Genomic DNA, 27136 nt, shown 5'->3' on the forward strand with positions numbered 1-27136 from the left:
TTTTTACAACATGGACCGACCCACAAGCCCAGTGTATATGGATCATTTCTCTGTAGGTCTTACAAGCTATCAACCAAATACGTTTATATATGCAAACACATTTAGATCAGGTTTAAAGATGACAATGGGTCCGATATTCTTAGATACCTGACCTAGCCTGTCCTAAAAAGGTCGGGCTTTATCCGATATTTCCAGCCTTAGGCTTGGGCTTGATTTTAAGGCTCAACCTCGAATACGGGCCAGGCTTGAGTACGTCTTCGGGCCCGACCCGGTCCAACAATTTTAGTATTAATTATACTGAAATACTCTTATACTATATATTTAACTACAAGATTATCCTACATATATATACTTATTTTTCTCAAACCCTACATGGATGAATGAATACATTTTATGAAAAGTTATTTATATATTTGGTGAGTATTAAAAAATAAACTAATATTTAAAAATTGTTTCTAGAATTAACAATAAAAAAAAAAATTAAAATTTATTAATATTTAAAAATTCACGCAAACTTAAGTAGGGCCTGAGGTTACAAAAAGCCCATCGGACTAGGCTTTTTGTAACCTGGCATGCCCGTGACAAGTCCGGACTGGGCTTGGGCTTTTGTCATGAGATTGGGCTTGGACCTAGGCCAAGGGGTACCTGGTCTCAGCCCAGCCCATTGCCATCACTAATCATGTTGTTTTGACCTTCATTCATGTGACTTAAGACATTGTTTTGCAAATAAATTTTAAAAACGCAGCATGAATATTCTTGAATACGGTTTACTCAAACAAATTTTATAACCGAAAAATAAAAATGCATACATTGACAATAGCTAAGGCCATGGATACAGACTATTTCTGAAGCAAGATGTTATTATGTCAACAAGTAACCATATATTGGTACATGAGATGAGATCTAATAATGGGTTGAAAATAATTCTCCAAGCAGGGACGAAACCACTTGGACTGGGCTAAAAGAAAAGGCCTAAACAAATTACAAGCGACAAAGTTTCATGATTCAATCAGCTATCAATACGCGTTGGTTTATACAAATTTTTGTAATATGATATAATTGAAATGAAATTAATGTAGATAATATTACAATCATGCAATAATACTTATAGGACAATCTGTTTATATAACGTTAGTGTATCAAAAAATCTATCTTCCAACAAATCAAACTTTATAAGTTGATGCAATTACTATATATCTTATAATGTTGAAAAACTTTGTGATTCCAGTGTCACTAACACTCTATTGTCATGGACAAGCCAACTGGACTGTTATGTTCTTATTCAGAAATTTGCAATCTGGAGAGAAAGGTATCTTGAAAAATATAAAAACTTTTGAACTTGGAACAAAATCCAAAGCAATTTAATATAATGTTTACCGTCTGCCAAGTGCCAAGAGAAGATTCTGCGTATAGCACTAGCATGCCAAAAGAAAATTCCAACTTTAAGGTGCCTGAAACAGACAAAATAAAAAATGCTGAAAGGTGAATAAGTTAATGAGCCAGAATAGTCCAAAAGAAAAGTTTGACACTCTAATGACTCTCATAAGAACCTTTTTGAGTGGTGAACTGGTGATGCATCAGTTACAATTGCCAATGTAAGCTTAATTTCTAGAGCTTAAGAAAAGATGAGTGTGATTGTCGAGTTAATACTCAATAAACAGTCAGAAAATCACAAGAAGATATGAGACAAAAAGCATTGACTTTGCACTGCACGGCTGCACTTCAATGAGAATGACAACACAGGATCAGCATGAGGATATGAGAATCCATACCCCACAATATCTTGGTCTGTTCTCAAGTGAATCTTTTTTAACACCAGAATCGTAGTACGTGCATTAACATGTTATAATTCAAACTATAGTACTTAAGAAAACCAAAGAGTTTCCAGACTCAACCCAAGTGTGGAGTTATAACCAAGATCTTACACCAACTTGAGCAAAACTTCATTGGTACGACACGAAATGGACAAAAATTGATGATTGGTTATGATTAAAACTATAGGCTTAGTTATTATCCATGATTTGTTTCTTTTCATCTCTTTCATGGACCATTTTATACAAGCCACAGATGTATTATCAACTAAGACTTCATCCCTCTATGGCTTCAGCAGTTTTACGTTTTGCAATCACATAGTGAAGATGGACACTATCTCTCACACAAAAAAATGCTTGTCAATCTTATGGGAAGGGTGTGCAAATCTAGTTCACACGATAGGCATTTTCCTCTGCATATGCCCACTCCAGAATTTTATTATACTTACCGACTACTGAATCCACCATTAAGAGTTTTCATTTTCTTAATTTCCCCTTCTTGTTCAAAGATTCCGTCTAGAAGGCCGTCTCTGTACGTAGGACCAGCTATCCAAGTTCAATGGACGAATCTTTTTCCGTCGGCATAAAGTTTTAGATTCCCAATCCCATATCTAACTTTTTTCCCCTCTACATGATATAAACGCTTAACAGAAGTGAATCAATTAGACAATTACTATTAGCATAAACCATTCAAAACTCTCTACAAAACTCATCAGCAAAGTTTACCCGCAACTTGTAATCAAGGACCACTAGCACTAGCAGAAGAACAAGTCCTATGAGGAGGAATCCACAGATATTAATTTCCATTGGATAGTCTGGATGGATGATAAGGATTCCAAAATATCAAAAACAGAAAAAAGCAATACGTTTACCCAAAGCATTACAATATCTGTTTCTACACAAAGCAATACGTTTGGAGTTGCTTTGGACTCCAAATTACAGCACGGATTATAATTAATACAGTGCTACTTAACTTCCCTATAGTCCATGGCAACAAGTTTCCATAGTGTAAAACAGAAAACGGCAACAATTACAAAAATGGCATCATGAAAAAGAAGAGAACGCAGCAAGTGTAACAATACTGAAAAAAGCCACCAAGAATATAAGAAAAAAAGGGGAAAAATTAAATTTTTACTGATTCCAGGGGAGGATTTTGCAGTCCTTAAGTTAGATAATGCCGGCAGAATAACACCGCCCAAGAACAGAGAAATGAATTGTTGGGCTTTGTAGAAGCCCAGCGAACAACGTTGTTGCATTGTATGGACTTTTACAACATGGACCGACCACAATCTAGTGTAAGGATCATTTCTCTGTAGGTCTTACAAGCTATCAACCAAATAAGTTTATTTATGCAAACACATTTAGATCAGGTTTAGAGATGGCAAGCTCGATATTTCTGGATATCTGGCCCAGCCCATCCTGAAAAGTTCAAGCTTTACCCGATGTTAGTAGCCTTGGGCTTCTTAAATACAAATACTCAAATGGAAAATCAAACATGAAATCATTAATCTGCAAATTATTTTCAATTCACCCCAACCACTCACGAATGAATAATATAAAATATTACAAACTCAGAGTTTTGGAAACATAGGGTCTGTTTGTTTTGTTATTTTGGATAAAATTTTAGGAATAATAGTGAGTAGTTGAATAAGCTAGGTTTAGTTTGGTTCAAAATTTTGGGTTTTTAAAAAAAGTTAAAAAAATGTTGAATTTGACAGGTGTTACGATGTAAGATTTATAAATTAATAAAATACCCTTTATATTTGTTTTTTTACAAAATACCCCCTATAATAAAACATTAAAAGTTAACAAAAATACCCCCAACCCACCCTCAAATACGGACAACCGGCCACCACCACCGGAGGGTAGCTGGAGTCGCCGTATCGGTGCATGACCGGCTGGATCTTGCCGGTCGTGCGTCGATATGGCCTTTTCCGGCCAGATCCACTGTGGATCTAGCCGGAAAATGCCAGATCTACGACCAGATCTGGCCGTATTTGCTCGTCAACGACGGCCAAAAAACGGTCGTTGTTGATGGTCAACGACGACCGTTTGTTGGCCGTCCTTACAGACTGTTACGGCCAAAGATCTGGCCATTTCCAGTGCACTACCGGCAAGATTCAGTAGGTAGTGCGCCATCCTACCAGATTCTAGCCATTTTCCGATGGTGGTGGCCGGAATCTGGTAAATGTAGATTACTGGGGTGTTTTTGCAATTTTTAAAAAAATATTTAAGGGTATTTAATTAAATTAATAAATTTAAGGGGTTTAAAAAAAATTGAATAATATTGAGAGTAATATTCTCAAAAACTTGTTTGTTTTATTATTTCTCAAATAATAAAACAAACAAGTATTTTGATAATAGGATTGGAAATATGGATAGAAATAACAAAACAAACAAAGCCATATATATGGTGTTCGGAGCCATATATATGATGTTCATGATTTTATACAACCATATTTCTATATTTTAGATTTTTCTTTTGTGTAATTAACCAGCTCGATGGTTTATATATCATTTAGATTTCTTTTAAAAAACTATCAATTTACATATTATTTCTTGATAAAGTAATGTTTATCATCTTTTAATAAAGATTATTTCATACCATCTATGTGATAATTCATTTCTTTTAACTTATCTTTAATTTAAATCAATCCGATCATCCAAAAAATTATCAATTTCTTAAAAGAATTTACACAAAAGCTTTGAACCTCACTAGTTAACCTACATTAACCAGAAATTTATGTAGAATTAAATAGAAAAAAATAGATGGGCTAGTTAATACAAGTTCCTCAACCATTAAACTAAAATTTAAAAAATATTTCAAACCACAAGAAAGTACCTTTAAAGCATCAGCTTTGCCTTTGGTGACCTGATTTTTGGCTTGGCTATGCGACTGTTTAGTGTTTATGACATCCCTCATCAATTCATCTGGATTTTTTTCCCGTCATCAATCAAATTACACAAAGCAATAAATTTTTGTTTCAGAAACTAAAAGATATCGCATCAGGTGGATAATAAAGCATGAAAAACCACTCGCTTAAGGACTTCAATAGGAACCTGAAGAATGTTGCAGTTCTCAGACAATTTAACCATGTTGTCGAGCTCCGTAACTTGAGAATTGCTGCAAAAAAAACAACCTTAACAAGAATAAATACACCAGCCCACAAATCAAGAGCAAATAGGGAAAAAAAAAATGGATGGATTTGAAGGAAATACAGTCGTTGGAGCAGAGGGAGCTGAGAAGCGGCATTGAATCAAAGATACAGTGAGATAGACTTGGTAGAGTAGCATAAGAATCTTCTGAATGGAGTTAATAACTTGGTTTAGGTTCTGCTTCAGATCGTTGGCTGTCATCGTTGCTGAGTTATTAGTTTTTATCTCTTCATCAAACACAAATGTAAATCAAGTATGAACTCAGAAGCACTCATCAAAAAACATAAAGGTAAAATTCATTGAGAAACTACAAGGATGGACAAGACAACAAATGCTCATTATGGTTGAATTGTACAAAACAAACAAATTGTATAGCCAGAAAATCATGACAGTAAATTTGTTCAAGCCCTGACAGTACATAATGCAACTCGCGTATAAATTTAAAAGAAGAGAACGTAAAAAATAGCTAATAGAAGTAGCAATTGAAACTCTTTAACTTTTATCCGACCAGTAATTTTAAGGTTTCAAGGGTTAGTAAGGTGCACGTAAGCTAGCCGAACACTCCTAATCATAAAAATAAAAATCAGAAATAGCAATGCATACACCAGAAAACTACAACGGCAGTTTTTATTTTCTATACCGCCAAAATTGCTTTTTTTCTACCACTCAATCGTCACTAATTCTATTTGAGATTTTCTCATCAAAACAGTAAAACCCCAGGGAGGAGCTCTTCCAGCAAAATGCATTCAAGCTCACAACACAGGAAAGACTTAAGAGATGAATAAAAAATAAAAGACACCCCAGGACAGAAAAAAGCAATACGTTCTACCCAAAGCATTACAATAATCTGTTTCTACACAAAGCAATACGTTTGGAGTTGCTTTTGGACTCCAAATTACAGCCACGTTATTAAAATTAATACAGTGCTACTTCCCTATAGTCCATGGCAACAAGTTTCCATAGTGTAAAACAGAAAACGGCAACAATTACAAACATGGCATCATGAAAAAGAAGAGAAACGCAGCAAGTGTAACAAATACTGAAAAAAGCCACCAAGAATATAAGAAAAAAAGGGGAAAAATTAAATTTTTACCTGATTCCAGGGGAGGATTTTGCAGTCCTTAAGTTTAGATACTGCCGGCAGAATAACACCCGCCAAGAACAGAGAAATGAATTTGTTGGGCTTTGTAGAAGCCCAGCGAACAACGTTGTTGCATTTGTATGGACTTTTTACAACATGGACCGACCCACAATCTTAGTGTATATGGATCATTTCTCTGTAGGTCTTACAAGCTATCAACCAAATAAGTTTATTTATGCAAACACATTTAGATCAGGTTTAGAGATGGCAAGCTCGATATTTCTGGATATCTGGCCCAGCCCATCCTGAAAAGTTCAAGCTTTACCCGATGTTAGTAGCCTTGGGCTTAGGCTTGGGCTTGGGCTTGATTTTAAGGCTCGATCCAGCCCAATAATTTTAGTATTAATTATACTAAATTATCTTTATACTATATATTTATTTACAAGATTATCCTACATATATATACTCATTTTTCTCAAACCCTATTTATATATTTGGTGAGTATTTAAAAATAAACTAATATTTAAAAATTGTTTCTAGAATTAAAAATATAAAAAAAAAAAATTAAAATTTATTAATATTTAAAAATTCACATTATAAAAATGCACAGGCTTAAGCCGAGCCTGAAGTTACAAAAAGCTCGTCGGACCAGGCCTTTTGTAACCTGGCATACCCATGACAGGCTCAGGATGGACTTGGGCCTTTGTCATGAGGTCGAGCTTGGGCCTAGGCCAAGAGATACCTGGTCCCAACCCAGCCCATTGCCATCACTAATCATGTTGTTTTGACCTTCATTCATGTGACTTAAGAGATTCTTTTGCAAATAAATTTAAAAAACGCAGCATGAATATTATTGAATACGGTTTACTCAAACAAATTTTATAACCGAAAAATAAAAATGCATACATTGACAAGAGCTAAGGCCATGGATACAGACCATTTCTGAAGCAAGATATTACTATGTCAACAAGTAACCATATGTTGGTACATGAGATGAGATCTAATGGGTTGAAAATGATTCTCCAAGGAGAGACGAAACCACTTGGACTGGGCTAAAAGAAAAGGCCTAAACAAATTACAAGCGACAACGTTTCATGATTCAATCAGCTGTCAATACGCGTTGGTTTACACAAATTTTTGTAATATGATATAATTGAAATGAAATTAATGTAGATAATATTACATTCATGCAATAATACTTATAGGACAATCTGTTTATATAACGTTAGTGTATCAAAAAATCTATCTTCCAACAAATCAAACTTTATAAGTTGATGCAATTACTATATATCTTATAATGTTGAAAAACTTTGTGATTCCAGTGTCACTAACACTCTATTGTCATGGACAAGCCAACTGGACTGTTATGTTCTTATTCAGAAATTTGCAATCTGGAGAGAAAGGTATCTTGAAAAATATAAAAACTTTTGAACTTGGAACAAAATCCAAAGCAATTTAATATAATGTTTACCGTCTGCCAAGTGCCAAGAGAAGATTCTGCGTATAGCACTAGCATGCCAAAAGAAAATTCCAACTTTAAGGTGCCTGAAACAGACAAAATAAAAAATGCTGAAAGGTGAATAAGTTAATGAGCCAGAATAGTCCAAAAGAAAAGTTTGACACTCTAATGACTCTCATAAGAACCTTTTTGAGTGGTGAACTGGTGATGCATCAGTTACAATTGCCAATGTAAGCTTAATTTCTAGAGCTTAAGAAAAGATGAGTGTGATTGTCGAGTTAATACTCAATAAACAGTCAGAAAATCACAAGAAGATATGAGACAAAAAGCATTGACTTTGCACTGCACGGCTGCACTTCAATGAGAATGACAACACAGGATCAGCATGAGGATATGAGAATCCATACCCCACAATATCTTGGTCTGTTCTCAAGTGAATCTTTTTTAACACCAGAATCGTAGTACGTGCATTAACATGTTATAATTCAAACTATAGTACTTAAGAAAACCAAAGAGTTTCCAGACTCAACCCAAGTGTGGAGTTATAACCAAGATCTTACACCAACTTGAGCAAAACTTCATTGGTACGACACGAAATGGACAAAAATTGATGATTGGTTATGATTAAAACTATAGGCTTAGTTATTATCCATGATTTGTTTCTTTTCATCTCTTTCATGGACCATTTTATACAAGCCACAGATGTATTATCAACTAAGACTTCATCCCTCTATGGCTTCAGCAGTTTTACGTTTTGCAATCACATAGTGAAGATGGACACTATCTCTCACACAAAAAAATGCTTGTCAATCTTATGGGAAGGGTGTGCAAATCTAGTTCACACGATAGGCATTTTCCTCTGCATATGCCCACTCCAGAATTTTATTATACTTACCGACTACTGAATCCACCATTAAGAGTTTTCATTTTCTTAATTTCCCCTTCTTGTTCAAAGATTCCGTCTAGAAGGCCGTCTCTGTACGTAGGACCAGCTATCCAAGTTCAATGGACGAATCTTTTTCCGTCGGCATAAAGTTTTAGATTCCCAATCCCATATCTAACTTTTTTCCCCTCTACATGATATAAACGCTTAACAGAAGTGAATCAATTAGACAATTACTATTAGCATAAACCATTTGAAACTCTCTACAAAATTCATCAGCAAAGTTTACCCGCAACTTGTAATCAAGGACCACTAGCACTAGCAGAAGAACAAGTACTATGAGGAGGAATCCACAGATATTAATTTCCATTGGATAGTCTGGATGGATGATAAGGATTCCAAAATATCAAAAAGGAAAGTGTGTATCTCAAAGCATCACTTTTTTTTACGTACAGTCCTAGAAAGTTGCTCAAGTTATTTTCAACCAATGATCACGTCTAGCCCCCACTATTATGTGGCCGGTATCAATGACCCTGACTTTTGCAAGTTGGCACTAGGGGATCCACCTCTACGGAATACTGGCCAAAATTTATTATCTTTCAACTAATGATACTATGAATACAGATTATGAAGAAGCAGCAGAAAACTAAAGTGTGTTTTTACTTCTTATCTAGGATCAACATTATATTTCTTCAATGTGAACATCTTCCATTCTCCATAACAATAGTTCCTGGAATAGTTTCTAAAGACGTAAACATTATTCTTTACACTTCTTAAAAGAGATACCAGAATTTAATGCTACAGCATCATCAACAAGGAATGGTGGGCGGTACATTTCCAAGAAGTTTCCTATGCCTATTGGCATTCTGTTCCTTTCAACACTTAATTTTAAAAGTCGGTTATGTAAATTCTAGAATCTCCAAATGAACAAAATCAAAGTCTATTCAAACAAAGGCCAATAGGTAGGGCTAACTCTAAACCAACTTGCAGCTCAAATCCATGGCACCACAACAACCGCCCACCCAATTCAGATGCTAAAATTCAAACTTATATTCCAAAATCCAAACAGATATTAGTCACAATAAATTCTATCATTTTCTTGATTGAGATAAGACTGCATACTGTTGTTATGGTTCGAATGACATTTCTCCGGAGAACCTATATACTTAATAGAACATTAGATGGTACATTGGTATATTAATTGACCGACAATATTTGAAGTGATATGTGATAAAAGTGGGCTTAGATGAAATTCACTCTCAAAAACTAGCTCACTTTATCAATATGCATATGTGAAACAAAGATATGATTTTGTAGCAAACATGAAGGACTCATAGCATCAATAACTAGCTTCAAAAATAATCTTGGAATTCTGCCATGGCAGAAAAGCTTATGACCTCATGAAAGAGACATCTTTTCAATGAGTTCACATTTGGTGTGATTATTAGGAAGAGGAACAGACAATGGATCATCAAACAAAAGTGGAAGACTTAACCTTCTAGCACAGTCTGCCGACCTGATTCTTTCATTAATTCTACTATGGTAAACATAGAAAAATCAGAAGAGTTAAAAGCCAAACTGGCCATGAGGTTAATTACTTCTGGACAAAAAAAAAAAATTATTGTATTTCGGCTGCACATAACTTACTGAAACCAGCTAAGATATGATTGTGTATGTTCACCATTAGCAAGACTGAAAGAGATAATAGCCAGCCAAGCTTGTACCAATTGTTCAACCCGTTTAAGTAAAATTTCTAAGGACTTTTCCTTCTACAAAAGCTATAACCAAATGGAGAAATGAGAACAATGATTTCTAACCTTATTTAATTAAAAATTAAACAACAAGTGGGCAAACTCTGTGGGCCAATCTCTGTGTTTTGAGCTACTCTCCTGAAATTACAGCTAACAATAAAGCACATATAACATCCATATATGTCTTTTTGTTATATATAGTGGTAATGCATTCTGTCATTTCTTTAGTACTCAGGATGTGCTTTACAATTGCTTGGCTTATTATCCTGGATTATAACATCAACACGTTTATCTCATTGCAACAATTATAACATGATTATTTGCTCATCCGTTACTAATCATATGAAACAGAGTTTTATGAATCACCTTTATGATTAAGTTATTGAAATGACAGTCACCTAATCAATATTATTCCACCTCTAATCTTGCTTTTCATTTTTTTAATTAACAACTAAACTGGTACCAATCCCTATAAGATTATGTTGAATGAGAGAAAATGCCAAACCCACAAGAAAAGAAATGCATAATGTACATCTGTTCACCATAAACTGTTAAATGTTCTTGCCTCAACGAGAGAACTGACGATTTCTTTGCCCAAGTAACCAAACACCAAACGGAGACTCTTAAGTTAGGCAAACACACCCTTAACTGGAAAACCCCAAAAAGCAGATAGGGGGGTCCCGAATGCTAAAAAGAGTCGGTGACATATATAGACCATTCCCACTCCCCTCAAGAACAGACAAATAACATTTATCATTTTGTACGGACTTAGCTGGACGGCTAGGATGGCTTTGAAACACTAGTATAATCATTAAAGTTCATAAAAGCCTTCCTTGCTACAAGACTCTTTATCCTAGAATGCGTAGCTTGGGTTGCAGTTGCGTACATGAAAGTTTTAGTACGGACACTGAAGAGAATAAGACAAAAGTTACAGGGCAGGGCTGATATGAATGATCGAATTCTATCCGAAGAGATTTTCTCCCTGTTGTTTTATCTATGAGCTTGCTTATCTTCTAAGGTTTAAACCTAACAAAAATTACCTCGCCGTCCAAGAAATAGACAACTTCAACGTACCAAACCACGTGAATGATGTCGAAGTTTACTGGTAGAGAAGCCTTTCTTAGTTTATGGATTATACTATAATTAGAACATCTATTGGTAACATTATAAACTCCACATGATTAAAACTTAAAAAACAAAAAACTTTACTTTCCATCATATGATGTGTATATAAAGAAAGAAAAATACTTCAAATTTTTTTTTTTCAACTATTATCTTTTTAAGTTCTTGGAGATACTGATTCTCTTATACTGTTGCTCTTTCTTCGTTTTGTGGTTCCCAAGGAGACAAATCATTAAAATTCTAAAACATTTTGCAAGATTTATTTTCCAACTGGCTCTACCCCACCTCACCCCTTCTAAGCTGCTTATAAAGAGGAGGCACAGCCACCTCTTTGCGTAAATCATCCCCTTGACTAAGGTCTTTGTTTCTTTGACTCTCTCCATATCATTCTCGCTATCCTTTGCTTCAGCCTTTCCCAAATCCATTCTAAACTAATTTTCTGAGCCTAAATTACTACTGTTATTTCTATCTCAACCTACCAAATGGCTTCCAGTTCAATGTCATCTCGTGGCGGAGGCTCATGGACTCCTGAGCAGAACAAAGCCTTTGAAAGAGCACTGGCTGTGTATGACCAGGACACCCCCGACCGTTGGTACAATGTTGCCAAGGCCGTTGGTGGTAAAACTGCAGAAGAAGTGAAGAGGCACTATGAGGTCCTTGTTGAGGATATCAAACATATTGAGTCTGGCCATGTGCCCTTCCCCAAATACAGGTCTGCTGGAGAGGGTAGCAATGGAAACATGAGTGACAGGTAGTATACTAATTGCTAGACAAATGCTTTTGTTATTCTTTTTCTCAAGAAACCCAAAAAAAATGACCATTAAAATTATAGCTACTTTTTCTTTGGTAATTATCAGTCAACACTACCATGCTTTCTTGTCTTGTTGACTTTTAGAACCTTGTTTTCCCATCCCACAATTAAAGGTGAACAAAAATCTGGAAAAAGGCTTGTCACTGCGTCACCAAAGTCTTCTTCTTAACTCTCAACTTTTTCATGGATTCTCTTCTTTATCTCTCTCCTCTGACCCTTGTTAATAAGAGCACTGTTTGGCTAGTCCCTTATTTATAACTGTTTTCTATTTGCTTTTGATTTAGTTGTCCACCAAAGAAAAATAGTTCCAACAAAATCCAAACCATGTAGAGCCTTAACTGGCAGAAATTCATCCACATAACAATATAAACTTCTCCAACATAGTTTGATCTGCATAACTCCAACCATCGTACACCTCTAATTTTCTAATTCCTTTGTCCCCACAAGCACTTTCACGTGGCTTCAATCATTGATAAATTAGTCCCCCCTTATATTGAGTTTATGATACCAGAAATATCCAAGAAGACAAAATTTTTACAATTTATTATGCATCAAATATTTTCTACGCCAAAGACCTCTTGTTTTTAAGCTACAAGTTAACATACAACCCAATCCTCACAAAATTAACACATCTAATACATCCATTAAATTAAAAATCAAATAATCAAATATGCATCACAATATTTGCTAAAAAGAATTTAAAATTAATAACCTCTTTGTTTTATGCAGGATGAAGAATATGAAGCTCCGCTGAACTGCTACAAGCTCGAATCAAGCACCAATAAAGATCAAGATCTGCTTCGTAAAGACTTGTAGTTATCCAATAGGAGTATAGTATAACTAGATAATATTTCTAGAATCACTTAACCAGAAAGTCAGTGATTCTGTTCGTCTATCTTTTAAATTTCTATTGCACTCTTTTATCTTTCTATCAGAGACATTGAATCTCTGATCCGTCGTTTCCTCTGTAAGAATTACTCTACTTCACCTATGATTATGAAATTATTTAATATTACTCTTGTGTTGCTTCGAGTATCGAGTTATCATTGTTCTTTCGTGTGGCAAAGCAAAAAAAATTATAAACTGAAAATGAGACTGAAATTGAAATTGAAATTGAAACGAACCTGAATTTGAATCGTCCTTCGAACCTGCAAATTAATTGAGATTAATTAATTGACGCCATGGCTGATGAGAACAAAAGATGAAGATTTAAAATACTGTAGTACAGAGAATATAAAAAGCTAAAAGTAAAAAGGCGGGAAATCTTTTTTAAATTAATTAAATTTTAATTACGCCCTACGGGCTCCAATTTTAATTTGGAATTTAAAGGTTTATTTAATTAAATATGCTACTGTGTATTTAATGTTTTGCTATATTTTTATACACGAATAATGCTAGGTCCACAACTTAATCTCCCAACCTTTTGTCACAACTCTCAACATGACAGTTCATCATTGGTTAACTCGCTAAAAAAGGTCTTACTTATTCATTTGCGAAATAACCAATGACACGCTGCCACGTTAGAGATTGTGAGAAAAGGTTGTAAGATTTGATTGTGAACATAGCATATCACACATTAAAAGTGGTGTATATGAATTTCATGATATACTGGTCTAGTGGCTTAGAGTTTTGACATAGCAAAACGGCCCGTGCAGCACCCTACCATCATAATTGAGAGGGGGTAAGCCTACACATATGTTATTCATCGACTTGAGGTTTATTGGTTTCGTCCTATCATAGATTCATTAGGGAAGCAACTCCAACTTCCGACCAATTTGTGCAAGGATGGACTATTCCCTTCTTTATCGTCAACAACAAAGAAAGACTCCTAACAACTCCTGCACTCCACTTCCACAAAGCACCTCACTCCTAAAGAGTCTTATGAAGCATTACCAATGTGCCAAGAGGAAACNTAGAGTTTTGACATAGCAAAACGGCCCGTGCAGCACCCTACCATCATAATTGAGAGGGGGTAAGCCTACACATATGTTATTCATCGACTTGAGGTTTATTGGTTCCGTCCTATCATAGATTCATTAGGGAAGCAACTCCAACTTCCGACCAATTTGTGCAAGATGGACTATTCCCTTCTTTATCGTCAACTACAAAGAAAGACTCCTAACAACTCCTACACTCCACTTCCACAAAGCACCTCACTCCTAAAGAGTCTTATGAAGCATTACCAATATGCCAAGAGGAAACACACCCGACTTCTCAGTTGTCACACCCCACATGAATGCTCGTGAAACGCTTCATGTGCTACTCTTGTGATGACTCACGATATTGCGAAATAAGGCTATGACACTAGCATACTAAAAAATAAAATTTAAAGATTATAGATTTTAACAACAATTTCAATTTTGAAATTAAGTTAACAAAAAATTACAGGTCCTTTTGGTTTATTATTTTTACCATATCCTATTCCACTATCATATCCTAAAAACCCAAAAATGCATTTGTTTCGATATTCTCAAAATTCAATTCTATTTTATTCAACTCAAAACATTAATAATTACGGGTCTGTTTGGTTCACTATTTTGACACTTCCTTTAATAGTTTTTTGAAAAAAGTTGAGTTGAGTTGAATTTGAATATTTTGGATTGATATGTGAAATGAAGAGCAATTTTACTGTTTACCTTTATTGAGAAAACCAGAATAATATTTTAAAGAGTGAACCGAACAAACCCTACTTTTTTCGTAGAGATAATTCAACTCAACTCAACTTTACTTTTTCTAAAATACTATTCTAAAAAGTATCAGAATAGTAAATCAAACAGAACCATATTTTTGTTTATTATTATTATTTATTTTATAGCATGGTTAGAATTTCTAACACCCCTCCTCCCGTTCGGCATGCACCAATGATAAACAAGAGCGAAAAAAACTCATTCTCAAAAGCTAGTTTAAGAGAAAAGAGAATCTAACCACGTGTATACACCATAACCCACTAAATTGATGATGTAGGAAAAATATAATTTATAATATTATTATTTATTTGAAAATATCTATATGTCTTTCTTAGCTGTAATATTTAAATATTCCTTTGGAATTATCCGACAGTATTACAAAAGTCGAATTTATAAGATTTGCTGAGAAAGCAAAAGAATTTGAAAAATAAAAGAAAGATTCAACTTTTAGGATATATTTTGTTGAACAGATCAATATTCATTTTTATCACCCTCTTTTATCTTATCTTATCCTTCTTTACGAAAGGTACTAATACAAACCAATAATTCAATAAACTGTTAATTTTAGATATAAGTTTCTATCAATAGGATTCGCCGTCTCCTCAAATTACTGTTTCACTCAAAAAGAATTTTTATTTTATATTAATTTATCTCAAATTGTTTTTTCTTTTCAATAAATAAATTAAGAGTAAACGACTTTTTCCCATCCAAATAATGAAATAATAGACACTTTCCTACCCATAGACTTTTAAAATATTTTTTTACTATTTAAATTTATATTTCATTTCTGATTCTGACATCGTTGCGACCTCACATCATTATAATTCTCTTTCTCGATCATCACTCACAAAAATCTTTTAAACCCTACTCCCGTCAAACCCGTTAATTGCACGTAATCGAGCAATAATTTAGACCGAATTAATTCTCATTTTATCGTCTATTAGTGAAAAAGTGTCATTAAATAATTATTTAAGTGGCAAAAAGTCGTTAACTTATAAATTAATGTCTCATGGATCTCCTTTTGGTGCTATATCTCTATTAAGTGCGTTGTGTGCCCCAAACATGGAGCATAAGACTGATTATAGTAAAAATTAAAAACAATAATTGGCCACGTGGATGGATTAAGGTCTAGATCTTTCTAATTAAAGAAAATGATTTGAGAAGATCTTGGACGTTAAATTATTACCTTTCCATACTTCATGACAGCAGGGCCATCATGTCTCCAGTTTTGTGCTTAAAATTAATGATGCTTTTATTATTATTCCTTTCAATATCGGATAAATTGGTCTAATCAATAAGCTTTATATATACCATTAAAAGACAATTTTGTATATATATTTTTTAAATAAAAATAAAGGCTTTTTTTTTTTTTTTTCAATTTTGTAACCTAAATATCTGGGTTTTATCTGTACTTTAACTAATTTAACTAATTTTTGAGGTCTATTAAATATCTTATAATTTTTTTTCTTTTTGGTAACTTGAGTATCCAGGTCAGTTTGTACGCACTTTAACTAATTCTCTAAGTCTATTAAAACATCTTACAAGCCTAATAGGTCAAATAAGTTATAAATATGGTAAGTGATTACTTTGTGAGACTCGAATATAAGACATCTGAATAACCCACCCAAATATCTAAAATTTGATTATCCGATTACAAGACTAGTGGTTAATATAAAGATAATAAAAAACAAAAATAGTATAAAATAGTCCATTAAACACCCTATAGGTCTAATAGACCAAATAAGTCACAAAATTGATAAATGATCACTTTATGAGATTCGAACATAAAATCTTTGAATAATTACTCAGATCACTAAAGTATTGCCGTCCGATCACAAGACTAATAGTTAATATAAAGAATTTTATATTAATAGAAAACAAAAATAGTAATTAAGGACCGAAAGTTTACGACAGGGTTTGAGAAAGCCTAGGATTAGACCTAAATCGAAGACGTTAAAGACTAATGGCTGGTTGAATCACCTGCATCATTGGGTTTAGTGACCTAATTAAATGATATATATATATATATATAGCTTCTAGTTCCAAGATTAGAAGCTGGCACAACTTGCCCAGTACATCCCATTTGAACAAACAAATTACGTATCAAAATAACCTTCTTCTCTTTCCCAAAATAATGTAACGATGTGCCCTAAATAGCCCACATGGGACATGGCTCTCTCATTGCCGACGAATAGGAAACGGGTTTAGTCAAAAGCACTTTGAGAATTATCCCAATCTCCCTGCTTTTAAGGCACAACTTACTCCTTTTAGTAATAGTTTAAACTAAGAAATAAGGATGTTCATGAAGATGATTTTTCTGGGTATTTTCTCAAAAGAGTAATAAGAGTCGTCAATCTGGACTTTTGGGTCACCGATTTAACTCTCATTCGGCCGATAGTTTCAAGGTCCCGAAAGATTAGTTAGGGTATGAGCAAACTGTTTCGGACACTCTGGTGATTTTAAAAAAAAAAAAAAATTGATGCAACATAAATAATAATTAATTATTGTCTTGGATTCTAACATATGGAGACACTAAAAGAGTTTGGCATGTAAAATTGGGATGATTTTGACAACTGGAATCTCCCCTCAATCAAATCAAATTGAAGGAACATGTGAGTGTTAGGTTGGTTTGTTGAGCTACCTCTCACCATCTACAAGATGCATGTTCCCTTAAACAGCCTCCCAAGAGTAACCCAGTAGCCCAACAGCCGAATCATATTCATCCCTGATTTAAAAAAATTATGCTCCCCACCACAGAACAAGTACAGAACAATAATGACAGCTCAACTTTGAATGAATTTTAATCTTGACCTCAATCAAACCCAAAAACAAACTGAGTACATTGAGGTTACTCATATTCAATCGTTTTTTTTCTCAAGGAACCAGAAGAAACCAGGTCTAAAAGAGTTCAACAGTACACTTCAAAACATTTTCCCCAACTTCATATTCACTAACACTCAATAAGGGCATCTTTTGATTGCTGAAAATCAAATGACAGTTGCTTTGCACCATCCAGTCATCCACTAATTCAATTATACCAGTGCTTTTCATGGAACCAATGATTCCACAATGTGTGTAGCATGGTTATACCATGAAAATTTTCTCAAATAAAAAACTATAAGTATGCAAAAATATCATAGTCCCACAACAGTGGAATTTTCATGAACATAGTGAATTTGAATTGGCTCGGTTAGATTTGTTAAATTGACATATGAAAGGTTACTCAGTTTTAACAGTTTTGACATATACAAGTTCATGAAGCTTTAAACTTGTTGCCAAGTTGTTACAAGAAGGAAAATATTTTAGTCTGACACTGTTGTTTGAAGTGGTAGAGAGCTTTCCCTTTCCTTGCTGTTAGAACTTCTTTCTGCAACAACTTTTGACATTCCAAACATCTGAAAAACCAATCCAAACCACCAGCCCGTCAGAAATTACTATCACAATGAAAAAAGTTTATAAAGAGAGGTGGCATTGGCATTTGCAAGGAAGTTGAAAGTGAAAATGCACCTTTTGGATAGTCTTTGTAAAACAAGTTTTGTGTTCATCCATTGACGCATCGATGAACTCGTCAATGTGATCCTTCAAATCCTCCAAGAAAGTGGTTTCTTCACTCTTCTTCTTACGACATGAAGTAATGGCCGGAGCTTGGGCAACAGAAGATGGTTGTTTTTCCTGTTGACTTTTTTGTGTTTCCATCCTTGGTAACTCCTGATACATAATAAGTACCAAAATTTTACCAACACAAAGATGATAAATAAATTCAGAAAGAAGATCCCGTAAGCGCCCCAAAAAAATTATGCACTCAGAGTACTCTACAAACATGGTTGCATTATAGAACAGCAATTGCTACTAATTGCAACAGCTGCTTTTAACATACAAAATGGGCAGAGAAAACATCAACAGGAGATAGATAGAAAATAAATTCAAGTATACATAAGTAAATATCCTTGGTACTCATAACTTACAAATTGAACATGAAGAGTTTAAATTTGTATATTACACCACCACTCCATTCCCTGGATTTTGAAACTGGCTTTCATTTGAAAATTTACAAGTCCTAATCACTGTTTTTAGTTCTCACAGTAGTAAGAATATTGAAAGGAATTGATGTAAGACCAACTTTTATCCAAACAAATTACATTTGTTCCTTCTTTTTTCATTCCTTTTTTCCTCTTCACTGAACAAAATGAACGAAAAAATGCATGCCAAACCCAAAAATCTCAAGTCCTCAGCCATTATTTATTCCTTCAATCTAATGCACACACATTACATGTATTCAAAACGTATATAACAAAAATTAAAGCATTCACTAATCAATCAAACCCAAAAAACTAAACCATTACTGTATTTAAAATAGCACCCCACCTGTTTCATGAAATGCCACAATGGAGGCCACAAAAACATAACACATTCCACCTAATCATTCCACTATTAACCAAGAGATCACCTCAGATGACATGTATTCTTCTTTCTTTTCGTTAACCATCAATTCAAACCATGAATAATTTCAAACTCTAGCGACAATATGATGTAATCAAAATCCGGAAAACACGTACCTGTGGGCACAACTGAAGCAGAACAGAAACTTGAAAGAGAACCCAAATTTGATCTTTTATTATGCAATCGGCACCGCTAGGCTCGGCTGCCTTCGAACGGTGTCGTTTAGGGTTTATATTGGAGCTATTGACCATCAACTCATTGGGCCCAAGCCCACACTTCTTGATCTTCTAGGGATTTCAGTCCAATATCATGATACAACTTTTTTTTTTTTTTTTTAATAATCTGGGCATCTCGGCAAATTTGCACGCAAATAAACTAATCTCTGAGGTTCATGGAACACCTTACAAGCCTAATGAGTTAAGTAAGATACAAATATGGTAGATTGTCACTTTGTGGAACTCGAACACAGAACCTCTTAATAACTCACCCAGATGGATAAAGTCTTGTCATTTAGCTACAAGACTGGTGGTTTATCATAATACAATTTCAAAAGCTAAGAAAGTGTTTGTATGATTGTGTCTTTCACCTTCAAATACAACATTGTTGTACAGTCATGACATTATTTTCTTCTTTTCTTGGGTGCTTTTTGTTATCTCTTTAGTCTTTACCTAACATTAAAGTGGCAAAATTGCCTCCACAAACTGGCCATTCATGGACATTTATGTGTGTGGCTCATATATTACTTGAGCTTGCGTAGATTGCCAAATGAAGAGATATTAAAATTATAGAGCAAAAGTTGAGCATCCATTCATCTATTCAATTAAGCAAAGAGTATTATTATGTTCCGAAGTGAATTTTATCCTTTTCTTTTGTTGCACTATGGGAATCTCTCCAAATGTAGCGACTCTATATGTTTTTCTAACAATAAAATATATGATAATATATGTTGATGCACAGATTTACACCAATCAGAGATACACAATTGACAATGTTAGAACGATGTAGGATATGTGCATAATCCTGATGAATCAACAATAGAATAATATGGTGCTGAATATGCAGCAATCGACATAAAATATTAAAGAACAAGAATTTTTTTTTTAAAGTGGTTCGACTGCTTATAATACAAAACATATATTCATTGTTATGTTATTGAATATGTGAAGTAAGCAAGTTGTCTTTACAATCGTTTTTAATGAGTTCTCTATGACCTAATTTAATCATCCATCTAAAATAGATTATAATGAGGTTTATATAGTACCAATTACAAAATTGAGTTAGAGATAAACCCAAATTCGATAAACAGGAAAGAGCGTGATCTTTGGCTTTGGATCATGAAGCCAACATCGCAAGATATCTTCATACCAAAGAATAATTTATCCGTTCCGAATTTCTCGCACAACAATCAAAATTCTCCGAGAAGATACGTTAAGCGCATAATTATAGCCACGATATTTCGTATGTCTATTGTAAAGAAAGACAAATCACATTAAGAAACGTAACCCTCTCACATTTCAATTTTAGTGTGTTGAAAATCAAAACAAAAACTCAATTGTCCTTGTATGTTTATTTTTTTGGTGTTATTTGAAGGGAAAAGTACAACACAAGCAAGCCCAGAAATAAAATTGTGACTCAAAACATTCGAGAAAAATAAGAAAACAATTTCAAGTAAGAAATAATAACAATAATAATCAAGACTCTAGAAGTCTCTTCTACCTAACCGTACCAAAACTATTTGCATTATATGATTTGGGAAGGAATTGATTATTCTAATTAATTAATTAATTAACTGGATATCTAGTAATACGATAAACTATTTGCATTATATGATTTGGGAAGGAATTGATAATACTATAATGTCTTTATTTCAACAAACTTGTTGGAGTGGGTTAATTTTAATTTATGTACAATAATTAATTGACCATTATACTCAATAAATTAATTTTGGAATTAATTATCTTATCTGGGTAGTACATTGTCATTTTTTTATATGATCGTAGGTATCCTGTTAACTTGTGCGTATATCAACTAATGACCTAAGACCCTAAACCTATCAGTCAGATAATAACTTTAGTGATCATGTTTATTGAGGGTCGTGATGACTCAAACCCGGGAGATCATATTAGATTTTTTTCTTACTTTTTTACCATTAAAGAGACTCGAATTTAGGAAATCGTGTTAGATCCTCTTTTTTCTTTTACCATTATAGCATCCGGTGGTTTAGTATATAATCATTTGTTAATGATCATTATATTGACAATTTAAAATTTGGTTTGAAAATGTCTTATTACTTTCAATAATGTTATCAATTATTAGTCATTTGGCCCCATGCCCATGCCCATCACATCCAATAATTTAATTTAATTTAATTCAATTTCTTATTTAACAAGAAAAGAAAAATATGAAAAAGGAAGTGGGGACCCATATGGTAAAAATATTCTACTATATTTGTTGTTATTACTTGTTTTAGTAGACAAAAAGAGTGTTAAATGAGATTACAAGTAGTTGAACTAGGTTTAACTTGTTAATCAAGTGATTAAGAAATAAATAATTAGTTTATTAGTCTAAATCAGGGTTTCTTCTTGTTGTTACTTAACCACTGGCTTTTGATAGGTAATGATAGAAATGGGTTATTAGAGATTAATAACAATTAAAAATTGTTGTTATATTGACAAGAAAATCATACCCAATAGAGAAACCATGGTTAATTACCCATTTAATTAATTATTAATAAGGTTGTTTTACTTTTGATATAGTGTAAAAGATATAAAAACCATTTATTTATATAAAATTGTTGAGTGTAAAATTAAAACAATTTTTTTATTATTAACCGGTCATTTTCTTTTTTCGTTAGTTAAGGAAGCTTAATCAGAATGAATCACAATTTTTCTTCTATGATTGAACGGTATAAACATTAATAACTTCGAATTTGATTAGTTTCTATTCAACAAATAAGCGTTTGAACCAATAAAATCCTATTTAATAGAGAGATAGTTGGAGAAGTGACCAAACCCTTTACTTTTCATTACAAAACCAATAAACCAAAAAAAGATGAATTATTTTGTGAAAGACTTTTTGGGTCTATCAAAAGTGGAATTTGTGTTTGTGGAAATTATCAAGTAATTGGAGATGAAAAAGAAGACTCGTGTTTAGATAAGTTTACGTGCACGTTAACTCAGCGAAAAATCAAATTTAAAACTGTAGGTTGAAACCATGCATAATCCTTTTGGTTCGCCTTTATCATTAGACTATGTATGTCTATGAGTGCGATAACTGGTCAGTTTTATGATGGACTACTTTAGATATTAAATAATCATATATCCTTTAATAATTAATTATCATAAGATAATAACAGATTTCAGAAGTTTGACCATAATAAAAAATTAATAAGAATATATTAGTTTATTATTGTTGTCACGTTTTTGGGTCTAAGTTAACGGCGTACTTGGAGGGTTTAAATAAATAATTAAAAAGAAAAATGAAAAAAAATCTGCCTAAAGTGATTTAAAATTAGATTTGCTGAGAAGATAATCCGTGATTAAAGTGATATTGTAATCTTTTTTTTCTCTTTAATTAACATTTAATGATATCCAATTATCCACTAGGGCTGATTTCGGAAATATACTACAATCTCGTGTCTTTTTATGTAGTAAACACTAGTTGGTTTAATATCCCATAGTTTTGACGGATTATTAGTTTTTTTTAATTTATATTGACATTTTTACTAACCCAAATTTGATTAATCTAATATCCAAAATTTATCACTCGAGTTTTTATTATATAAAATAGATAATATTACATTTATAACCCAATTTTACAAATTTTTTTCATAATTCCGATATGTTAGTGTTTGCAATTAGTCAGTTCATAATTAGTTGTGAAATAAAGTTTGTAAAATTGAGTTTTGAGCTAATTGATATAAAATGAGTAAACAACATTTTTCCACCCAAATAATGGTTTAATGACACTTTCTCACTCACAGATTTTTAAAATACTATTTTAGTACCCAAATTTATATTTTGTTTCGTGATCCTACACCACTATCATTCTCTTCCTCGATCATCACTCACCATAACCCCTTAAACCTACTCTCATCAACCTTGTCAATCATCGATAATCTAGCGATTTAAATTTACACAGCTGCCTTCCTAAGTCAAATTTCAATCAATCACAACCACTAAAATTCAATTTTCTATCACAAAAAAACTCATTAGCTTTCTCTTTTAAAAAACCTTAATATTTATGATTAAGTTTGTTTTATGTTTATTGTCCGAATATAAATTTGAATATCACAACCCTTAAAATTCAATTTTTTATCATAAAAAACTCATCAGTCTTCTGTTTTAAAAAACCTTAAGGACTAAGTTTGTTATATTTTTATTATTGAAATATAAATTTGAATAATAAAATAATATTTTAAAAGCTTATGGTCAAAAAAGTGTTATTAAAAGTAGAAAAAAGCCTAGTTAGTAAATTCGCGTTTTATAAGCGAATTATACACCCAATCATATAATTCGCGTATAATTCACGTATAATTTACATATAATTCGACCGTACTTTTAAAAATAAATTTTTGTTATTTACTGAACCAAAACGATATCATTTTAGATGAAATTTGATTAAAATGACGCCGTTTTATGCTCAGTCTCTTTTTACCAAGCATGACATCAGTCTCTTTTTGGCGCATTTTCTTCTCTTTTTTGCGCCCGCTTCCTTTCTCTTTCTTTCTTTTGGCGCCCTCTTCTTTCTTTTTCTCTTCTTCTCTTTTTTGGCGTCTACCTCTCTTCCTCTTCAAGTATTCTTCAACAAACACCACTCTTCATCTTATCTTCTTCTTCTTCAACTTGAAAGGCAAATAAAATTATTTGTTTTATTTAATAATTGGTTACTTCTATAATATTTATAATAATAAACTAAAATATTATAATTAAAAAGATATCAATCATACACCTATAAAAAAAAATAGAGAATAATTAATTCAATGATCATAAAAATATTAAAATCAGGATTAATATTAGCGTATTTTTCAAAACGTATTATTGATAATATATCGTATTAAACCCGTACCATATTTTTCCCGTATCCGAATTTTAAGGCTGAATTTTTATAAACGTATTTTTCACCGTTTGCTGTATTATTCTCGTAAAATTTTCGTACCCTTTTTTTACCGTACCCGTATTTACTAAATATGGAAAAAAAGCGTTAATATAAATCTATATAAATTAACAAAAAAAATTAAGGATAAATAAAAAGTCAATAATGGAGGTGGTGGAGGCAAATGATTGGTCTGTGATGGATGAGGGAGTGTGGTGAGCTGTAAATGAAGGTCGTTATGGGGTGGCAATATCAGGGATGAGGGAGAAAGTTACTGAAGCCAGACTGCCAGTTGTAAGAGAGAATGAAAATAAAGAAGATGGGCGTTGAATTTTGAAGAGTGGAAGGAACAAGAGACAGCCAGACCCAAAGTAAGTATGTACGTGCAGAGTGTGACAGACAGTATGACCGATGGTCTTTCTTTTGTCTGCCATCAAAATTCAAAATTAAAAAAAAAAAAAATTTATTTTCATTTTATTTATTATTACAAGTGTATTTATTTCTGCATTATTTAAACATTTATTATCCATAATGTAAAAACTAANGTCTTTCTTTTGTCTGCCATCAAAATTCAAAATTCAAAATTAAAAAAAAATATTTATTTTCATTTTATTTATTTATTTCTGCATTATTTAAACATTTATTATCCATAATGTAAAAACTAAAGGTACCGTAGGTTTATTATTTTGGATAAGATTTTAAAAATAATATTGAGTAGTTGAATATGAGAGTATTACGAAGTAAAATTTAAAAATTTCTAAAAAATCTCCTAGGTTTGCTAGTTTAATTAAACACCCCAATATATAAAAATTGTGTAAAATGACAAAAACACACCCACCATCTGCAGTACCAGATTTTGGCCACCATCGTCAGAATCTGACCAGAAAATTCCATTACGACATAGACCAGTCAGATCTGTGTTGTAACGTGTTGATATGGCATTTTCTGGCCAGATTCACCACGAATCTGATCAAAAAAGGCCAGATCTACTGCCAAATGTGGCTGTCGACTGCCGCAAAGGTCCATCTTTGATCGTCAGTGATTTGGCCTTTTTCGGCCAGATCGGTAAATAATCGGTCATTTCTAGTGGTGGTGTAAGCCGTTGTGATAAATTATGACTATCACCGATAGTGGTTGTCAGAATCTGGCAAATATAAGTAAGTAGGTGCAAGTGTTTTTATTATTTTTTAAGATATTTAATGAAATTAATAAACTTAAAGAGAGTAAAAATAATTAAAAAATATACTAATATTTCTTAAATAATATACTAAATAATATTTAGGTAATAAAATTAAAAATATAAATAAAAATATTCAACCAAACGATATCTCAAAGATCGTTAATAATAATAAAAGCGGCTCATTTAACCTGTTTTTGGTTTTTTACTAGTCCAATGTCATTGGCAAAGAGCAATTTGTACATTACGTCGTCGTATCATTTATTTTGTCAAATAAATGAATGATTATTTATATGATTGTCTTCGATTATATCGACGGCTGATCTTTTTATAAACACTTATCTTACCAAATAAATAATCCAACGGTCCTTACAGTGGATCATCGTTGATTTTTTTCAGTCTAAAAAAAAAGAAAAGCTGGCCAATTAAATCATGATGAAGATGATGACGATGTAGATACAGTTCCGTTAAATTGGGCTCCACATTATCAGGTGTATAGTACGCACTGTATGCATATTTTACCGGACGCAAATCCTTCTTGTATTGTAAAATCGTAATTCTGGTTAAACTTTCATTCAAGGCAAATCTTTTAATCCGCACAATTTTTTTAATATTGATAAATAAAACCACCCTTAGGTGACCAAGTAGAGCGATAAGAATTATTAAATATATTATTTAACAAATATCAAATTCGATTTTTCTCGATTGCTAATAAGAGTAACCACAATAAGGTTTATTTGATTTTTAATTTTAAGGCATTAAAAGATTAGTCAAAATATGCATAAACTAATCCGAATAGTCTGATAACAAAAAAAAATATTAATAAATAAGATATGCAGCCTAAAATTCAATTTTTTTTTCTAATTACAGGAATTTCATTTTGATTAATTTTTTTAATATTAAAAATCTCAACTCTATATTGAGATTTTAAAAAAAAAAATCCATGAAGAATAGGCCGAACGACTTAAGCATACCCAAGGTTTGCCGAAACGATAAATTGGGACCCAAAAGGTTTTGAAATGACAAAAAGGTGATGGGGGTGTTTTTGTTATTTTATAAAATTTTTATATATTGGGGTATTTAGTCAAATTAGCAAACCTAAAGAGTTTTTTAAAAATTTTTAAATTTATAAAAAACTAAAATATCAAACTTTCAAGGGCATTTTAGGTTTTTTACTATTATCAAACGAAAATCGCTAATGAAACATGATAGAAGGTACCTATTTACTATTTTAAAATATTTTGGGTATCAACTTATTATGTTGGCAAACCTTAGGTATGTGTAGTCGTTCGGCCTGAAGAATATATACTGATGTTATTCTTTCGTGGTCCGGGTAAAAGATTATGAAAGATTTTTCTTCGAATCATTTAAGGAACTGTTTTTTTTTTAATAATAAAAACAATATTTTTGGAAGTTTTAAAAATGCTTTTAACGGCAAGCATAAAAACTATAGTTACAGAACAATGGTGAATAATAATAATAATAATAATGACGTAAAAGGAAGGAACTTTGAAAGTTCTGCAAAACTCAAAGTTTGACTCTCTCGACAGAGTTGAACATCCGCCCTCGCTTCCACAAAACATTTACCATGTGCCTTGCTCAAGTTGCTTTCATGATTCTTCATATACATACTCTACATAGCTGGTTATAGATTGATTAAACAC

General features: G+C 32.7%; 2 protein-coding genes across 3 annotated transcripts; one reads left to right on the plus strand and one right to left on the minus strand.

Annotated features, from left to right (window-relative positions):
• Positions 1-11586: 11586 nt before the first annotated feature.
• Positions 11587-13091, plus strand: LOC116137091 (protein RADIALIS-like 1). Its single transcript, XM_031422780.1, has 2 exons — positions 11587-12014; positions 12804-13091. The coding sequence occupies exons 1-2, from the start codon at positions 11746-11748 to the stop codon at positions 12826-12828; spliced, it is 294 nt and encodes a 97-aa protein (XP_031278640.1). The 5' UTR covers positions 11587-11745; the 3' UTR covers positions 12829-13091.
• A 4691-nt stretch (positions 13092-17782) lies between these two features.
• On the minus strand, positions 17783-19402 carry LOC116136831. 2 transcript variants are annotated; one of them, XM_031422500.1, is made up of 3 exons: positions 19318-19341; positions 18269-18466; positions 17783-18156 (listed from the first exon to the last, which is right to left on the minus strand). In XM_031422500.1, exons 2-3 carry the CDS (start codon positions 18455-18457, stop codon positions 18064-18066), a joined length of 282 nt encoding a protein of 93 aa, XP_031278360.1. In that variant the 5' UTR covers positions 18458-18466; positions 19318-19341; the 3' UTR covers positions 17783-18063. The 2 variants fall into 2 exon arrangements, with proteins under 2 accessions (XP_031278360.1, XP_031278359.1); XM_031422499.1 differs by having other exon boundaries at positions 17784-18156; positions 18269-18469; positions 19318-19402.
• Positions 19403-27136: the final 7734 nt, after the last annotated feature.

The sequence above is a fragment of the Pistacia vera genome, unplaced genomic scaffold, assembly GCF_008641045.1.
Source record: "Pistacia vera cultivar Batoury unplaced genomic scaffold, PisVer_v2 Contig320, whole genome shotgun sequence".
NCBI lineage: Eukaryota > Viridiplantae > Streptophyta > Magnoliopsida > Sapindales > Anacardiaceae > Pistacia > Pistacia vera.

What these genes read in the sequence shown, in the direction of transcription:
- LOC116137091 (XM_031422780.1), top strand. Translation starts at nt 11,746, where the DNA reads ATGGCTTCCAGTTCAATGTCATCTCGTGGCGGAGGCTCATGGACTCCT. An exon ending in AATGGAAACATGAGTGACAG is followed by an intron (nt 12,015 to 12,803) that starts GTAGTATACTAA and finishes TGTTTTATGCAG; the next exon opens with GATGAAGAATATGAAGCTCC.
- LOC116136831 (XM_031422500.1), bottom strand. Translation starts at nt 18,457, where the DNA reads ATGGAAACACAAAAAAGTCAACAGGAAAAACAACCATCTTCTGTTGCC. An exon ending in TTACAAAGACTATCCAAAAG is followed by an intron (nt 18,157 to 18,268) that starts GTGCATTTTCAC and finishes TTGGTTTTTCAG; the next exon opens with ATGTTTGGAATGTCAAAAGT.